This window comes from Hirundo rustica, chromosome 5 (assembly GCF_015227805.2).
Source record: "Hirundo rustica isolate bHirRus1 chromosome 5, bHirRus1.pri.v3, whole genome shotgun sequence".
NCBI classification, from domain to species: Eukaryota; Metazoa; Chordata; class Aves; order Passeriformes; family Hirundinidae; genus Hirundo; species Hirundo rustica.
The window spans coordinates 25,548,486-25,568,360 of record NC_053454.1 but is presented as its reverse complement, the minus strand read 5'-3'; the positions used below and the strand labels follow the sequence as shown (position 1 = coordinate 25,568,360).

The 19,875-nt window shown below is 39.7% G+C and overlaps 1 protein-coding gene across 5 annotated transcripts in view; it reads right to left on the bottom strand.

Moving 5' to 3' along the window:
* ATP10D (ATPase phospholipid transporting 10D (putative)) overlaps window positions 1–16,630 on the bottom strand; it is a 51,509-nt gene extending 34,879 nt beyond the window's left edge. For 3 of the 5 annotated variants that reach the window (XM_040063910.2, XM_040063912.2, XM_040063911.2), the window contains exons 1-7: window positions 16,567–16,615; window positions 15,597–15,771; window positions 7,602–7,910; window positions 6,633–6,827; window positions 5,616–5,820; window positions 1,669–1,754; window positions 371–477 (exon numbers count right to left, since the gene is read on the bottom strand). In XM_040063910.2, coding sequence (XP_039919844.1) covers window positions 371–477; window positions 1,669–1,754; window positions 5,616–5,820; window positions 6,633–6,827; window positions 7,602–7,870 — 862 coding nt within the window. In that variant the 5' untranslated portion in view covers window positions 7,871–7,910; window positions 15,597–15,771; window positions 16,567–16,615. Of the gene's footprint in view, window positions 1–370; window positions 478–1,668; window positions 1,755–5,615; window positions 5,821–6,632; window positions 6,828–7,601; window positions 7,911–15,596; window positions 15,772–16,566 lie in introns of all 5 variants that reach the window. The other 2 variants (XM_040063909.2, XM_040063908.2) reach the window with 2 other exon arrangements.
* Window positions 16,631–19,875: the final 3,245 nt, after the last annotated feature.

The following is a 19,875-nucleotide window of genomic DNA, read 5'->3' as shown; positions in this document are numbered from 1 at the left end:
TTGTAGAAAAGAACTAGAAGAACAGCACTAGCTTTAGTTTTGGTTAAGAAAAAAGTCCTAAGCAAGTCATGCATTTCCATGTCCATTTCATAATCTCAGTTTACCATTGCAACTAACAAGTTGAGAATGAGGACCTGTTCATATACAACAGATCCTCCCTTCCAGGAATAATCAGGGGTATCAGTTCTTTACTGTTAAAACAGAAACAAACTTAACCCAGATATACATTCTTAACACTTCTAGCTACGGCTGCCTTTTGCTGGACTCAAGCTTTTATTCTCTCAATTCCCCTTTGTACAATACTGTTTCTCAGGGCACACAACTACCTTGTTTGCATGGCAGTCTGTGAAAGGCAGGGCAGTTCACTAACCTGCATATACCACTATGCCTACCACAGCTTCTGTGTTTCTTACTGTGCATCCTCGGAGCAGCAAGTTTTCCTTGCTGAGACCTACTCGATCCATGTTTGAATGCTCACTGCAATAAAAAGCACATCGTGTCAGGTGTAGGACTCCAACAATTACCAATCAGGCTCTGCAAAACCATTAGGAAGAGATTTCCCAAAGAAGCTGCAAGTCACTGACTGCCGTCCTGACATCTCTGATTGGACTTTTCAAATTAATGGAGTAACACGAAAACAGATCACCCTTGAAAATCCAAGCACGTAGGCACTGCAGTACATTCTTTCTTGTATTTAAAAGCCTAGCTTTTGCCATCTGGTACATGAGAAGTAGGCAACACTAGTGAAAAGAAATCCAAGACAAATACTGGAAATCCGAAATCCTATCCTATTCAGATTATCAGCGTCAGAAAATATTTGAAAAAAAAATATAAAATCTCATCCTAAATATACTGTGGTATATACCATCACTCCTGTGGCATGCTTTCCGTGCAGCTAGGCCCATTCCTTGTCAAGGTGCTTCCTCAGACACTAAGATTTATATGTATTTATTTTTATTCTCAAATATCTAATGTGGCAGTGTGCAAAGGGAAGAATACAGACATTCTAGCTCTCAAAACCTGAAAACAGGTCACCCCTTAAAACAGTATTTTGTTTTCTTATTATCTATAGAAAGCCATGAACCTGTAAGAATCACAGAATCACAGAATGGCTGGGGTTGGAAGGGACCTTAAAGATCATCTAGTCCCTTAATGTCCCTTCCAACCCTAACCATGAAGGAAACCCCTAAAACAAACCCAGCCTGAAGAAAAGACACAGACAGGCACACTGGTCAAAAGGAGTTGGATCAACTGACTGAAGGTTACACAAAACAGATCTGAGCAGGAAAGGAAGCCAGTCCTTCCGATTTCCAATTCTAAGCAATGCAGCTTGCCCAGTCAGACTGTGGTCTAGACCAAGTAGTGTAGCTACCATATGTTGCAAAGAGCAGATTTAAAACAGCTATTTCAAGTATGAAATACACACTTGCAAAACAGCCTGAACCAAGATGCTGAAAATATTTAATACAAAATAAAAAGCCTCAGTGCCCCATCCACTGCTCAGACACCCCTTCTGGAGCTCTCTCTGTTGCGCTGCACTCAGAAAAGCAGTGGTGCAAACTAACCTCTACCCATATTGTTATTTCTTAAAGCAAACATTACAAGATCTTAAAAAATTGGTAAGAAAGCCAAAGCAAATGACAATAAAGAGACACCAAGCCTACTTACACAAAGCCTCGGAAACGACTGAGGTCATTGTTAGGACTTTCACACTCTATTCTACTGGAAAATTCTTCTGGGTCAATTTCAGAGACCTAAAGCCACAGGAAGGAAAAAAAACCCAGAGAACTCAGACAAAATGTGATAGAATTTAAAAACACCATAAATTCAGAGGTTCAGATACATCTAACAATTTAGACTCTAAACTGTAGGTTGCTGGTGGCGTTGATGGTCTCCTATCCTGTATAAATCACTTACACACCACAGGACTTCCTAGTAAATATTAAACACTGGCAAGTATCACTTGAATTACTGATATTTTGAGACCACTGGAGAAGAAAGAAGAATGGGTGGACAGATGAGGAGGCAGAAAAACACAAAAGCAGTAAGAACATCTGAAAGGCAGAGATATTCCATAGATTTTTTTCATTATATGAAGGGGAAAAAAAAAAAAAAGAGACATTGTCTTCTCTGCAAGCAGAATTTCTTGCAGACTTTTTTTTCCAATACCATGACGAGGATTGTATTGGAGCAAAGCAAGCAGGTAGAATTTTGCAATGATGATTGAGACTTACAAGTACCAAAGAAAGAGCTGTTATGAAAGACCAGAAATACATGCTGCAAACAAAGAACAGGTGAGTTCTTCAGTGAAAAGTCGAGTGAAACAAATCTCCTGTATTAATAAGAATGAAACATGACAAGAAGTAAGAGAAAAGCCAAAATGTCTTACTGGAATTACCTGCTATAGCAATTTAATTTCAATTATTGGCGTATATTAGTATGCTTCTAGTCTCTAGTATAACACAGGCTTGCCTTTGGTATAACTGAGTCATTTCCAAGCTGAGTACCTGCCACTAACTCTTTGGAAAGTCATTTGTTCTAATATTTTAAAAAAACACCAATGACCAATTTAAGGTTTCAAACTCCCAGGCATAATTCTCTAATTCACAGGTGTTACTGAATATATCTTCTACATAATTACAGGTCTCTGCGAAGGCTGTATTCCATCAACTGGATGACTTCACACTGGCAGAATAGCAACTGTGAGCTTTAAACAGAATCCTGTAAGTAGAATTTGAAACTCAGAAGACATCATATTGTTAACAAGTACTTGTTACCTTGATTAAAATACTCTTTTTGCTATGCTCTGCTGTATTGATGTGTTGCAGTGTATTAACCCGACGTCAGTATGAACACCACCTTTGACATACAGATACATTCAGTCTCTGCAAATTTACTTAACTGTTAAAGACCTGTCTCTCCACTGACCCTTCTCATGTTGATTTGCACAGGAAGTACATTTCTGTAACACGTTAGACAGAATACTTGATGCTTTTCAAGAATTTTGCACTGTGCCATGATTACCCAAATAAGAACAACTCTCAAAGTGAAACAGCCGAAGCAGTCAATTCTTTTCTTCTACTGCCTGGAAACATCTAAATATGTATTGCTGGTGGAGCTTCTTGTAATATACCTTGAAACAGCAAGCACTGAAACTCTGGGTATAATCTATAGTGGACACAGCTACCAGCATAAAACAGAGGTTATAAAAACTATGTCCAAAGACAGGTATCTCGATACGGACACTCAGATCTTCCTGGATTGTATGTTTATTTTCTATATTTTTTCATTAGAATCGTGATTTTGGCAAAGCAAATACTGAGAGGACGTTATTTCTTTGAGAAGTTTCTTTGTACATTATTTCTTGAGAAGTATTCCTATGTTTCCTGGCACAAAAGAGAAGACTTAAATTTTGGCAGAATTAGAATTACTTGGATTTTGTATAAAGGTACCTGAAGAAGGGAGACAATAAAGATGGAAACTGAGTAAGGGAGCTGGGAATGACAGCCCCTGCATCAGACACTCACTGAAATGGGAAGATGCAGGTCCCAAGGCCAAGCCTGCTTGCTTGGCTGTGCTGTGCTCCTGACACATACACCATTTGATAACAAAGCATGGGAATGGAGTGGGTGTATGGATAAGGTGGAAGAGGAGAGCTAGGAATGCCTTTGATCAGCTTGGCTGAGGCTTCCTGGAAGAAAAAACCAGCATTTTACACTAGCTTTGAGGATGCTGCAGCCAGGACTGGATTCAGTCACTGACCATGCAGGCTGAGAAGGAACCAACTGGTGCAGTTCTTTGCTATCTCTTATAATCTAGTAGGAAATATTCACTGTTCACAGTGTTTTAGTGCTAATGGAATATTGGCTTCTCCACCCCCAAGAACCTGTGCGTGGCTCAGCTAACCACATGAGGGGTAGAAGGGAAAAGGAGATTAAACCTTTCCTAAAAGGAAGTAACATTTCAGTATCTTGAAAGCAGAGCAATGTCTGTTCACAAAATAGCTCATCATCCTCAGGAAGTCAGTCCTCATCTGTTTTGTATATTTCTCTCTGAATGCCAAGATGGTTGGAGACACTGTGTTCTGTGCTTCATTACCCACTGCTATTTAAGATGCCTTGAGTTACTACCCCAATTTCTCTCCTGTTGTCACTTAAGCATTGAAAAAATAATAAAAAATCACTATGAGAGTTTCAGCTCCTGCCTCTTGCTTTCATTTTGCCTGAATGAATTCACATGCATGAACAGGTGCCTCACTAATGAACTTTTTCACTGTGTTTCTACTTGCTCAGTCACAGAGAAGTAGGACATAACAACCTTGGAAATAGATTAAGACTCTGTAGTTCTTGTCTTCGTACGTTCTTTAATTTGGTGTTGTTTGTTCCTTTTCTTCTGAGGTTAAGAAGTGGGGGAGGTCAGGCAGTCAACCTCTTCCACGGCACTGCCAGTTTTACTCAGCTTGAGTTGATAAGGACAAATTCCCAGGCTGGAGCTCAGCTGGAGGTGCACTCGAGGTACGTGGCTGTACATTCAGAAACCAAGCAATCCTGACAAGAAGACTCTGCACTAACTATTTATTTTCCTATTTGATGACAAAAATGAACGGTCTCGAATGGTGAAGGAATTGACACTTTTTTGGACAGTAAGACTCTTCCTAGAATTTTGGTACAAGTTTTCAGAAAACAAATCAGTCTCCTTCTTGAGTGGGACTCAGATCTTGGTGGCAGGAGCTCGTATAAGAACTGAGCCACCTCGGTATGCTTTAATAATATGTATATACAAAAGGATCAAACAATCCTTCCTGTCTTTCTGTTTTAAGATTAAATCAAGAAATAGAAATAAATACAGAAGTAAAAATAAAAGTAAGTTTATGACTGTTAGGGGATAAGAAACAGCTTTATTCACGGATAGCACATCATGCCTTTGATAGTACTGTAGCCACTAAGTAATGGCACTTAGAGACAACTTCTCCTCACTTCCTTACCACTGCTGTAAATTCAGAGGCAGCTCAGGTAATTTTACCTCCAGAGGACTAAACACTCTATTGTTATGGACAATACTGAAGCTCCCTGTTGTTTTAAGCATGGTGTTTCAGCAGCAGGACTGAAGACTACAGACATGTCAGGATTCTTTAATCTTTTAATATTGTCAGTTTTGTGCCAGCCTCCAGCATTTTGGCTGCTAGGTATAATATTTAAGTATTGTATGGGAGTAACAAAGCATTTGCAATGTGAAGAAACAGTGAAAAGATAATACCTGCTCTTCTCGCTAGGTCTTCATATAGCACGGAAGTCGCTTTCTAAAAAACTCCAATTTGTCACCCATGACATATTATGTACCCTAAGTAACTACTTGAGGCTTACCTGGATTGTTAATTTTGCTGGTTTTCATTACTTGAAATAGATCTGGCTTTCTATGGGTTATGTGAACACGCAAAGATTTGCTCCAAAACAACTCAAACAACGAATTAGAACTGTGTTACCTAGTACCTTGATTTTCAGATGGGGATTGCTGAGCTACCATCAATTAGGCAGTTGAGAGGGCTGAGTTGTTTGGGTTTTTTTAGTTCACCACCTGTCATATAAAGCTCTCTTACACCACTAGAAAATTCTCACCTGCTCTGAAAATCCTCTCACCACCTGTCTCTGTTTTAGATTGGTTTCTCCATCAAGGCCTGCAGTTTCAATGTAACAGATCCCATCCGGGTCACTGGAATATAACAGCACCATGTCAGCAGGAATGATTTCATTACGTGAAAGCCGAATGAAGTCCCCAACACTGACATTTTTCCAGCACTCATCTACGTATTTCTTCTCTTTTCTGGAATACATAGAAGAACAGTGATTTTTCACAAATGCATAAGCTGAAACTAAGAAAAACCTACAGATGCTATTTGTGATTGCTACTACAACACGTCAAAAATGACATTTTCCAAAATACTTGTTTTCCCACATGGAAACAGAGTATGCAAGAAAGAAAAAAAAACCCAAAACAACATTCACTATACTTCCTAAATCTTTGTATTTTACATCTTGGAATATCCTTTTATGACAGGTATAAAAGAAAAATATGTGGGCAGCACTGCTATATACTTAAAGAAATTTTTTGATTGTTAATTTAGCGTATGATCAGTAGTATTTTCCAGTAGAAAACTATCTCATTCTGTTTGGAAAAATGGTATCACAGTATGAGTACAACATGATGCCCTTAATGAGCAATAAGCTAGCAGCCTTTCAATCTCCATGAAGCCATTTTAGAGGAATTAAAAATACACTTTTCAAAACAAACACTATGTACAACAACGCTTAACTAGTCAAAGTACCTTGGTTAATATTGTACAACCACATGTATGAACTCATTTGCCTCAAAGCAAAATTTGATTTTGCAGATTTTACACTAACTTGATAATCCTTTAACTGGTGATCGAGTCTCAACTAGTCCCTGAGTGAACTGATCTAACTATCCCAGCTTTGAGCAAGGGGTTAAGACTAAATGACTTTCAGAGACCTTTTCCAAATTATAATATTTTATTCTTCTGTAAGTATCCAGAGGTATCCTAAGGTGTTATCCCTAACTTTTTGCCGTGTTAGTCAGACTCAAATAATGATAAACCGCAGACTGTTGTCTCTTACCTGCTATATACCTTGGTTACTAAATTGTTTATCTGTTTATCCATTTTGTACCTTGAGTAATCTTCTAGACCATCCTTCACTGCAATAATTGTCAGAACTCCTAAGAGAGGTAGCATTGTAATTTCTTTTTGGAAAGCTTCAACCAGAGGGACCCAATTTAGGACAACTAGAAATAGGAAATACAAATTGGCAGCTCTGAAACAAAGAGAGAACGCAGGATTTAGCTGTGCTAGCAAACAATGATCCTTATTTCCCTACTCCATGCAATACAGACACTTAAATTATCAGCGATTTATCTTTTCTTCACCTGCAATTTAAGGAATAACTATCTGTAACTCTGTTTTCACTCTCTAGTCAATTACTTAGATTACTTAGCAACACAGTTGCTTAACATACATGATCAGGTAATGCAGAAACCAAGAATTCTCCTGCATTTTCAGAACTGTTCTCCAGACATATGTTTTCCAGAGTGAAGCACTGGTGAATTTGCACTCTCAAATTTCCAAGTCCTTTAAACTTAATTTTATCATCTCTTAGGGCAGATGACATGTTAAAAAGGAAGCCTTCCTGTGACCTCCCTGTGTAACTTGACAGATAAGCAGTTCTCCAAGCAGAAGGAAGATGAAAAAAATTGGTAAGAGAGAAAGACATGAGGGAAGGGGAAAAAGACATCTGCAGGAAATAAGCTGAAAATCCTACTGCCAATTGGCGTGTGGCAGTGCTCCAAGAGCAAGGAACAGTTCAACAGTCTAAAGAACAAAACAAGTGGAAAGTACATAAGCTAAGGAGAAAAAGGATTGGCTCAAAAATGATGACACTCAAGAAACTTTGGCCATATAAGATGTATCTTTTCAGAAGCGATAGGTCAGCGAGGGCAAGAATTTTTTAATATACAGTAACACACACAAACATTTAAATAGAAGGATTCAGCTTCAGAAGAATTACCACAATCAAAAAGGAGTTCCTTACCTGTGAAATTGTTCAAATAAATTCCGTGGCAAAAAAGTCAATAAAGTATACCTAGTAGTCCGTATTTTGTTATTCATGTACAGTTTTGATACTTTTTCATACTCTTCTTTAAAATGTCCCAAACAAGGTATCACTATCCTATGTTTACCAGTAGTTTTTGATGATTGATAGCACTTGCTACTTGAATTGCTGCTGCTGCTGCATTCTCTGCCCTCTGCTGATATCAGTCGCTGCCAGCGGTATCGGGCCCAGCGGATGGGATCTGCCATTGCACCTGAAACACTTTACAGTCCAAGGAGTGTCATCTCTCTAGAAATGTTTGAAAATACAGCAAGTTACACAACAATTCTATAAAGGCTTTTCAACAAAAAGTCACAGCTACAGTTTTGAATAAGCCTAGGGAAAAAAGTAATTTTCTTAATGAACCTAACCTGGACTGTGAATAGGCTGTGTAAGGTCAGGAACTTCTGCTTCAAAGATTGAATTTATCTGAATTTCATCAAACCTTTCAGGATCCTATAATCTGATTCTTCTGTTTAAAATGCACAGTATTTTTGTAATAGCAGTCCACCCACCAATTTCTCATGCTGTACATGGCGCAGAAAGGCAGACAAGCTGCTAATTCTGCAGAGAACAGCATTTTGAAGGGAATCCTCATCTCAGACACTGCAGTCCATGCTGATGGTTAACAAACTGCATAACTGATGGTTATTAAACTCAGAAGTCAACAATCTAGCAATATGTATCTGAATACAGCCTTAGACACCAAGTGAGGAATTGCCAGTGAAAGGCACTAAGTAGCTGTTATCAACAAAATTTCTTCCGGTGAATTAGAAAGAGGTTTGAGAACTTTTAACAACTGACAGAGGATAAATAAATTTCATGCCAATGCTTCTCCTTCATCCACCTAGCTAAACTCTAGCATTCTTCCCAGGAATTTATTTTCCTACAGAAAGCCCAAGTTCATAGCTATAGGTGATACTCACTTGTAACTATACGTGTTGTTCACTATAAAATCATCCAATGCAGTTAGAAAAGGCCTCTTGCACAAACCATGCTTTAGTAGAAGCTCAAAAGTGCTGGTTTTTATAATGAAGTTTTTTACAATTTGAAAGTTTGCTACACTTGGTTCCTATACTTGTATTATTTCTTCCATAGAACAGTTAGTTGTGTGTTTGTTTAAAACTATAAACTGCATGAGCCCAAATCATCAGTACTTCTCACTTTGGTTTGCTTTCCTTCCATCTCATATCTTACCAAATGCAGAGATTCTTTTGAAAGAAAACTTTTGACTAAGTCCTCTTCCTAAATTTCCACACAAAAGCTGCTTCTAAAACTTGCTGCATCTTCCTAAATGAAATCTCTTTACAACAGACTCTCCTGTGTAGTTATCAAACTAATCCTGACTTTGGTTTGAATCAATTCAAGCGTCTGTTCATGTGGCATCTTTCTCTTCTATTGACAAATGCCACTATATCCTGCTAAGATTCCTCCAAAATGTTGCTCTAAATAGTAATTTTCCAAACTATCAACTTGACTATTTCATCCAGACTATCTTCTCTTACGTATCTTCCTTGACTCTCTATTACAACTGCAGATTCTTGACATACGAGCACAATGCCCTCACCAGGCCCTCTAAAATTGGGTATCTCCACATCAACCCATTCTGTTCTGAAAAAGAAGATTCTCCAAACTTCCTAAAAAACCTGTATGTCTGTGTCACTACCCCACAGCTAGAAAGCTTTCCTCTAATGTTTATCCAACCTTTTCATCTCATCAAATTAAGATGGGACATTTTTGTCCTATCATCATTGGATGTGAATAGCTATTGACTGTCACGGTGTCTTGGAAGACTGTAATCATGTATGTGAAATTCATGTTCTTTAGAAATCATGACCTGCACATGACAGAGAGAGAGAAAAAAATACTCCTCTATATAGCATTTCCTCTCAGCATCCCCTCGCAGTACCCTACTGATCTTCCAAGGCCTTTCTGAAGTGCTCCCCCAGACAACATAAGGAACCAGTCTGAGGAAAAAGTTTTCCTTTTTTTCTCAGTCCTAAACCTTGTGGGCCCAGTAATCATCAGACTACCAAAGCTTGCAAGGGAATGCAGCTATGTCTGGGACTTCTTAGAGAAGCAAGAAAGAAGAGGTTGTGAAGACTTTCTAAAAATATATGGCATCCTCTTATTTGCACAGAATATGGCATCTTCTATCTTTGCTTCCTCTAATCCTACTGCCTGGGAGACAGTTTCCAAAGGGACTGCCTTCTGCATAGATGTTACTATCCCATTTTAGTCAGGGTCAGCCTTTCCTCCAGAAATGGGAACTGACATTTAGAAGCAGTTGTTTCACACCAATGAATCACTTTAAATGTGTGGCTACCATATAGTCATACATATGAACACTGATCTGTACACATGAAAGAGATGCTTCAGTTAATTTAAACTGAGCCTGAGAACAAGTCTAAAGCATGAAAGGCCTTCAAAAACATTTAGGGACTGCAGAATGTATTGCTAGTGGAGTCCATATATGACTATGAAGATTTCAATACACCTATTGCTCCTGCATTCCTAAATTAACAGGGACCCATCTACACAAGTCAGGACTGAATTAAAGAACAAAGTACTGGAAATTAAAGAATTTTAAAAAGATTACTGGCTAAAAAGAGGTAGGCTTGGTTTTTTTACTGCAGTCACAAATTTCAGCTGTTCAACAATTAAACCCCAAACTTCTGGATTTCGGATGGCATACTTAAGGCTTGGCCATTCTGAGGAAACAACAATTCTCCTTAACTGTCTCTGCTGTGACAAATCAGTAATTGTACAAACAGATTTTATACAATGAGAGGCCTTTTCAAATAAATGTTTGCTTTAACTAAAAATACACTGGATTATCAAGGAGAGTTTTAACATGATTTCTTCTGTTATATAATTTATCAGACTCCTTCAAGCTTTCATCTTTAGCATGAATCATACAGGGTGTGTCAGTTAACCACACATTTTGCCCGATAATCTGACAAATCTCTATACACTGTTACAGTGTACAATGACCTAGTAGCATACTAAAGCAAGTAAATGCCAGGAAATGTCACAAGATGCCACCACCCAGATATCTGAGAGCAGGTTACATTTGTAGTGAAAATCATGTTTGTTTTCATAAGACCAGGCAAACAAACATCTGATACTGATGAAGAAGGAAGGAACTCTCCCAGGGCTAATGGGAATGCAAAGACTTTAAACAGGAGATTCCCCTCATTCAGTGAAAATTATATAGGCAAAATAACCTATACAGCTGAAATACACCTCACAAATTTCAAAACTTTCTGAATTCTTAGTCTTTTTGGTTTACATGACCTTTTATCCTTTCTAAAGTTTGATACCCAGTGACCACTATAAAAAATAAAGCAGTTGGGAAAAGCTCCAAGACCTCTGCCTCATCCTTCCTCAGAGAAGCAGAGCTTAAAAAGGAACTGGAAACATCAGATTCAGTTCTGTGCACTGCATATTTTGTCAGTATCTCCAGTATTCTAATGCAACTACTTCTAACAAAACAGAAGATTTCAGGGATTCCAAATAACTAACCAAACCAACCATATTGGAAACACTGTATGAGAAATAACAAGTAATCTCCTATAATCACAGAGGTGAATCAGACAATTAACAGACATCTTGGGTAAAAAGCATTTGGATCTCATACTCTGCCATAATGCCCTCTGACTTACCTGGGATTTGACTGAGCTACTATTTTGCAAATGATTTTTTTCAAATCGTTTGCATCAACATTTAAAAATAGCACTTTTGAGGTTTCAAACTTCAGAAATCTCTTGCATTTCTTAATTCTTTTGAGTAATTTTATTATTCTTCCTCATTAAATTTGGTTCATAAAGTACTGCACACATCTTCTGTGGTCAGGAGTTTCATCAGCTTCACGTTAGATATTTTAAAGGATTAAGCCATCAAATATCAAATAAAATCTATTTTAAACAATTTTTCTAAGAAATCCATTCCCTTTAAAACATAATTTGACCCTCTTGTCATGTTATTTTTCATAGCCAAGTCTTGAGTTCCCCAGATAATGTGAACTTAAAAGAGTAATACAAATCAGAAGATATTTCTTGAAACACTGGCAAACGATCCACAGGATGAGGTACTCTGAAGCACTATTTTTAGAAGCTTATTTCTAAAAAACATGTTTATGTTTAAAACCCCCAAGAATAATGTTCATGTATTTGAAAATAGGAAGTCTAAATGATCACGTGCTAAGTTTTGAGCACAGCCTCACACAAGCTAGCCTGTCCTCATTTTCACGCTATACACCATTCAAGTGAACACTCTTGATCTTGCTAAATGGAAACAGCTGATATAGAGAGAATTCAGGCATGCCTTACACTCAAAAAGGGAAGTTCTTGTAGTAAGCTTGCAGTTACTAACATGGTGATAATGATGACATGTTGAAGGGAATTATACAACACCGGATTTATTTGCCTTCTTGCTTTTTTTCTACACCAGTTCCTTCATGTGCTCTGATTCTTTCCTCTTCTTATAAAGCACTTTGAGATATGAAAATCTGGAGGGACTAAATATGGTCAACAGGAAATAGCAGGCTGTCATACCTTTGTTAAAGCAAGACCCATCAGCACAATTTTTACCACAGGACAGATCAACACTATACTCTCCACGTTTGACTATTCTTTATCACATTAAAAACAGGCTTTGAGAACTCTCTGCCAGTGGTAATGCTGAGAAAACCCCTACTTTTAAATGGTCTGTACCCTAGGAGAAGGGTCTTGCATCATAAAGCCCCATGTAAGAATTCTATTGTATGTGTACTTCATAACTGCAAGATGTTTTCTTTTTCCATCACTTCCCTTCCACTCTCTCTTGAAAATTCTGTGTGAAGAATCACCTGATATCTCCGTGCAAGCCTTTGCGCCTAGCTTTCCTGGTGGGGGATGGAGCTAACACTAAAAATTCCTTAGTTCCAGTTAAATTATTGGTAGCCTTTGGCCAGTCACTTAGCAATCACTGATCTTTCCCATAGCAGATAATTTCTTAAGATCATCATCAAAACAGATGTGTAGATAATTCAGCCTATGTTTATCCTGCTCTGGAACTGCACCTTACCATTATGCTGTGGTCACTTGTTCACATGTCATGTGAAGTGCCTTACCATTTACCCAGTCTTCTAACCACTTCCTCCCTTCTGACAACATCCTTCTCTTTTGCTATGATCTCCAAATAATTAGTCCTCATTTTTTTCCAGAAAGGTCTTTGTTAAATGCACTTGGTAAATGACATATTTGACAAGAATGTTCCGCAGACCTTTGACACATGCATACCTATGGTGTGTGGCGCTATCCTGTTCCTTCTCAGGCAGTGTGCAATAGGCCTTCATCTGGGCTACTTTCCAGTAGGAAGTAATAAATCAATTCTTGGCAAATAGAAATGCAGTAAAAAAAAATTAATTATCTTACCTGAAAAATTTCTACAGCAACTAAAACGGAAGCAACTCAAACAATGAATCTCCCCATCAACATACCTTTTTCTTTCCTCCTCACATGAATATATCAGGATGTTCTGCAGGTCTGAGGGAATATAAAAAAATGCCATCCTAGATGGAGGTCACACTACACCACGCTATGGAAGAGTGGATCATCCCCAATCCACACAACAGTACCCTTTAAACCTCTTAGCAAGTGTTACTGCACAGGTTCACTATCACTTTAGTCACTACACTGACAGAACTATACAGGTTAAATGTTAAAAACTCCTCCTAATCATCTTTTAAAACTCAGAAGCTAGCAGGAGATGAAGACGCTGCAGGAAACCAGGGCCCGAAGATTAATTTATATTCTGAAGAACAAAAACTTCTTTTCTCCTAAGGTTTGCTACTTTGCCTGTAACATGAAATTTGACAAATTTGTCACACATTTGCAAGCCAAAATGAAATCTGCCGAGACATTCTAATATGCCAAATAGATCTGGACAAGAGACTTTTGCTGTCAACTTAAGGGACAAACAGGCAAAAACCTGCAGAAATCAAAACTTCAGTTTGAGAAAATGATGTGGTCATTTGCAACCATATATTCTGAGCTATATTTATAAAAGAGATAAAAGAATTCTTGAATTAAGGTGGAAGGCAGATGTTACTATGAACAATCAATTGCTGTGGCACTATTTCGCCATGCACTGTCACCTACAAAGTAATTTAGCACAGTGAACACTAAAAACTTGTAAGCCTTGAAGAGCCTTGGCTCTTAGAAAGGAAATTTCTTGGTTATGAGTACATTAAGCCAGCTATCAGTAGTTCTTCACAAACAAAAAGCAACCAGCAGGATGCATTAAGACCCAAGAAATGCCAAGGCCCTGACACAAGGATAGATGCAAGATAACTTAATAGTAAAACATACAATAATACTGTTTAACAGTGTGGGAGCAGTATATAAAAGCAGAAAATCTTCTTCATCTTGGGTAAAATCATTTAGGATGTCAATCAGATCTTGTACATACAGACACAATCAAACCATAGACTAGCAAACTTTAGGTTTAAATTTCAGATTAAATTATGAAATTTTCAGAAGACATAGTTTCAAAATAAAACTGAAGACTGCTGGACAGCGATCATCTGTGAAAATATTTTACATCCTTTTGTCCATCAGAAAAGTTCTGCTTTATGCCATGTTCTCATGTGCCACGTTGGTCTCAAAACTGTAAACCAAAACATTACAGTTTAAGTCTTATTCTTTTATGACTGTCTTTCCACACAGGTATATCTTTCGCTTATGGTCAGGCAGCATTTAGTCACTATAAATGCTTTGCTATGTGTGAAATGCCCATGAATTTTACAGCAAGACTAAGGCGTGGGCCATGTTAAAAATTTATACTGGTGTTCATGTAATGCAGAAGAATGTGATTTTTTTTTTTTTTTCGTAGCCGTGTACACTCCCTATGCTACCATAAATACTTTTAAGAGAAATGGATCCATACTGGCAGTATTGCTGGTTTTTAAGGGGCCAGAACTCTATTGTGTAGATGAGGTCTAGCATACTCATTGAAATTTACACTGAAAGTACCCATTACAGCAAGAAACTACTCAAGTTCCTAAATTTAGATTAAGTTTCTGACTAGTTTTCTCTATTCTTCTGGTTTTCTAAGACACCTACATTATCAGCTACTCAAAAGTTCCACGAATTCCCTAGGCACCCACTGAGGTTTTCAGGTCTAATGCTCAAGGGTTAGTGAATTTTTGACAAGACCAACTCTTGTACAATCTCGGGAAGACAATCAGATTTGCCACAGAGCAATAAAACCTGCCTAGTGCTTGGGGATATATTGACAGGAATAACCTGTGAATCCACTTTAACCACTAGAGACTTCCTGTAAGACTATAAAACATGACTCTTGAGATGTTATTTCAAACCTGAAAGTGAGATGTAACCTATAGCAACTGAGAGCTCAACTACAATTGTCTACCTTCAACGGTTTTATTAATAAAAATGAAGCCAAAATATATATAAGCCTAAAAAACAATATCCAAGGAGTTAAGAATGCTGAATTCTGACCCTAGTAAACCCCAAACTGTCTAAGACACTAGAAAATCACCACTGTGAGTAGCTGAACTGAGTTAAAAGTTAACACTGAACAGAATTGTTCTCACTTCTACCTTCCATTCCCAGCTTAGTCAACTCCTTCATAATGAGTTTGGTACTTACTGAATCTGGTTCTCACTGATCTGCAAGACCTTTTACTAACTCAAAGACAGTAACATCACTGGATTTCCCAATCCATCATTACAGCTGTGAAAGTTCTCATGTTGGCACAAGCCAGGTGGGATAGAAATGTCTGATTAGAGTATCTTTGAGTACTCATGTAGAGCACTTGGTCTCAATTTCAGTCTCGTTTTCATTAAAACCATGTATCAGCTCTGGTTATTGCCTTTGAAATTCACATCATCCAGGGCAGTGGTAATTGACAAAAGAATGTGTTCCTCACCTGTCAGTCCTACTTTTTGCTCCTGTAAGCAGTAAGTGTCCACACACTAACTGGAAAAATTCAGTCTAAAACAATGGCTTCAGATCACTTCTGGAATCACACAGAAGAGCTAAGTGAATTCAATTCCACTCCAATCCTAGGTAAACCACTTAGTGTCCTCTGCTGGAAACCACCACTAATGAAAACAAGAAAAATGACAATTCTTAACTTTTGGTGATGATGTGAAGACAAGTATGTTTTTAAATAGGTTTCTCAACACTATGGCCATTGGTGAGACATGAATACCATATAAATATTGCTTTGTAAGTAATTTTGATAGTAGAAGTATAAAAATAATAGAAGTACATTTTTCTTCAGTAGCTGTATTTCTGACAAGAACTCGGATTATTCTTTCCCATCTTTGTCAATACTTTTCACAACTATGCCCAGTAACTATGGTTTTGATCCATATCCTGTGAGTGAACATGTGCATTCTGCACTCCCCAATACTTTCCTGAAGTTTCAGGAATTCCCTGTGACTTATATGGACTTAAGTCTACTTCTTTGTCATGAATCTGTAAAGCAGTAAAAGGCTGACACCTCAGTCACCACCGTTAACTATTACAACAAAGACTTTTGTTTCTGGAACAAAGTCGAGGAGATTAACAAACGCAATGGCGGGGGGTGGGGGTGTGTGTGTGTGCGTGGAGGTCGGTCGTAGCCCAGGGGACACCTAAAAACATAAACCCGTAACTCGTCCTTTTCCGCGCCGAGTTTCGCAGGGGCCGTTCCGGCGCCGGCAGCGCTTCCCGGGCCAGCCGGCAAAACGCCCCCGGCGGGGGGGCTGAGGGCACCTTCCCCGCGGCCGCTGCTGCTGCCTTTCCCCCGCCTCCTCTCGGTCCCGGAGCCTGGCACCGCTGTCCTCATGCGCCACCGTCCACCCACCCGAGCCCGCGGGCGAGCTACCCCCCTAAAACTTCTCCGGACTTACCGATGGAGCCGCGCACATCCCCGGGGAACGGCCGCGCACCCGCCCCGCCCCGCCGGTGCTGCCCGGCCCCCCGGCCGCCTCCGCCCCTCCGCTCCTTACCTGCTCGCCTCGGCCTTTGGCCGCTCGTTCTGTTCGCCCTTTTGTGGCTCTGATCTTTCTCCTTCAAGGAGTCGCCGAGGCAGGACCCCCTGGTCCGAGCTGCGGCCGGGAACCCTTCCAAAAGCGGCTGCTCCGCACATCCCACGGCTCTGGGTGAGGGAGCTTTGCTCGCTGCCATAGAGTCCATGACTCTTTAGTTAGTTACTGTTTAAAGGTTTGGGTTTTCTTTGCCTTAAGACCTCGGCAAATGGAGTTTGGTGTAGGAGTATGACTGTCATAGAACCTGACCCCCTTGACAGCTCGTAAGGGAAACTGATGTTCTTAAATATTTTACAGTCATTTACAACTGAAGGCAGCTTGGCCTGTCTAAACATCAAGTTTTCTAGCCACTGGGCTAATCAAGGTTAGCAAACACTTCCTCTTGTTTTCTAGGAAGTAAGCCTCTGGGTATTGAGAAACTGCCCAAATTGCCTTAAACAAATCACTGCCATCAGGAACCTCAGTGGGTTTTTTCATCAATAACCCTTGTGAAGTCCCACATTGTCCTTTTTGATCTTACTGCCTTCCAGGGCACTCTCGAAGGCTGCCTCTTACAATGAAATCACATGGCCGTTTACATGAAAGTGAGAGGATTCTTGATTCAAGACTGTTATAAATAAAATCGACCAAATTCAAAGTATCAAAATTTAGAATTTTATTGTGAGACAAAATATCAGTCTCGGAAAGCCACAATTTAAAAGGACAGCACCGAGCCCGGGATCGATGCCGGGTGAACACGGATAACAAGCTCTGTCAGCCTGGTATCCCCCCCAAGTTCACAATTTCTGGTCTCCGGCCACCCCTTTTTATACACAAGATCGCGGAGTGAAGTCCGAAATTCTGACGTTATCCTCTCCGAGGCGTCTTCATTAATTATTCAAGTCCTGGTATCGGAGGTCTGAATAGACCGGTAGGGTGAAACAATGCCGTTGATGGCCGAGCCCGGGTGTGTCGTGTATATGTTAATTTCGGCGGAGACGAGTAGAGATATCCATCTGAAGTGATTATCTTGGTCTCCGGACTTGTATCTTCTTTTTCCGTTGTCTTTTGTATCCTTTCAGGGATTCCCGGCAGCGATAGTTTCTAGGCCCCCTCTCTGGTAATTCAAACAAGCTCTTTCTGTGTCCCTCCCACACCTTTTCAGGCTAGGGATATTTTGTATTTTGTTGAATCCCCCGTCTTCCCAAATTAACCCACAAAATGCTAAAACAAAACCTAACTTCTAACATGCTACTTTATACAGGACTTATAATCATACATTCAGTATTACAATTTATATTCTATTAACATGAAGTAACTTCAGAGCAGATGTTACATTCCTTTTTGACGACCTGTAGCCAAAGCATGTTTGTGTCTCTCTCCTGGTAGTTAATGCATGTTTGTGTCTCCCTCCTGGTAATTCTTAATCATGTTATGTCTCATGCTTCCCCCTCCCTTGTCCTTTCAAGCGAGAGGAATTCCTGCACTCTCTTCTGAGTTGCTTAACTCTGAGTTAACTCAGAGTTTGTTGGATTAAAATAAAACCTTACATTTATTTAGATGATATTAAATTTTATCTATCAACACGAATTAACTTTAGGACATATATCACAATCCCCCCTCTTCCAAATTCACCAATTTAATTCGTGTTCCGGTTATAGTCTTTTTTCTCTGTCAAGATAAAAAAGCCTCTTAACCATTATTCTGTTAACATTTCCCTTGTTGTTTTACTCCAATATGTTTTCCCATTCAGGGCACACATTTTTTAGTTTCTTCTTATCATAACATAAGGGGTTAACTTGTAAATATCCTACAAAAGTACTTTCTCTTTTTTCCTCCAATCCAGACAGTCTTGTTACATTCTTTGCAGGTGGGGATCAGAGGAAGACTGCTTACCTCCCTTCTCCTCCTAGATATTGCCATCGGGTGATTGGATCTGTTCAATTTTAACCCCTTCATTCCATTTGTGATTCTCCCCCCTTTTTAGTGTAAACCAGTCTACTCGTACCCTGGATTCTGAAACTCTGTTCCTGGTAAGGTTTGAAGGAACCGTGGAGGGATTAGTTCCCTTCCCTATTCCCTCTTGGGGTTTGTGGAGGCCACTCGTGGGGTACATGGCTCGACTCAGGATCACCAGGGTTACCCATAGACCTATCCCTCTGCTCCACCCTTCGCCCGTTGGGTTGCCACCAGCGGCGGGGTAATCCATCTTCTTGGCAGCAGGGATATTCTTCCGGGTCCCTGCCGGTGCTCCTCTGAGCATATCGCCTCTTGTACTGTTCCCACCTAGTTATTTTTATTTGATCCGCTCCACAGGGTACTTTCAACGTTCTCCTGCACTCAATTACGAGTGGATCCGCCCTTTTATTTAATCTTCCCCTTATCCCTTTAGTGAAATAGTGGAACCACTCAGGAGAATCCAATTCGAACAATCCCGATTCTGTGGCAACGTATAGGAATAGATTGGTAAGCCTGACTTCCTCCTCGTAACAAGGTACACACAAATTCTAAGGTCTAGCTCCCCGGACACAATGAGTTACCCAAACTTGCTCACAATACCCGCACTTAAAATGAACAAAAGGATAGCAGGGACATCCTGCCTGAGTGCAACTTATCCGATAAGCGCTGGTCATTGGGTGTCTCGATGAATTCTTAGCTTTAAATCTCCAGGCGCTGAGGTGATTTTCTACTGCAGAGAGCTGCTGTGTTGTTCCACCTTTTTCACTCGGGAGGAATGGGTCCAGCCTTTTTCTGCTGTTCTCACGGCAATATCTGTAGTGAGGAGGACGAGGAAAGGTCCCTCCCAACGCGATGACAGCGGTGCTTCTTTCCACGCTCTGATTAGTACCCGATCACCCGGCTGGATTTTGTGGATAGCAAATCCCAGGGGGGGTGCTTTGTGCTACCAGTCCACGCTTCCGGAGTTCCTGTAAATTTTTGTTAATCACAACAATATAAGACTGGATCTGACAATCCTCCACCCGGGGATGTCCAACTGGCATTCCATGCTCATAGGGCCTTCCGTACAGCATCTCGAATGGAGATAATCCCGAACCTGAATGAGGTTGTGTCCTGATATTTAGGAGGGCTAGAGGAAGGCATTTGATCCAAGTCATCCTAGTTTCCAGCATAAGTTTTGACAACTGTGCCTTCAGAGTTTGATTCATTCTCTCTACTTGACCTGAGCTCTGA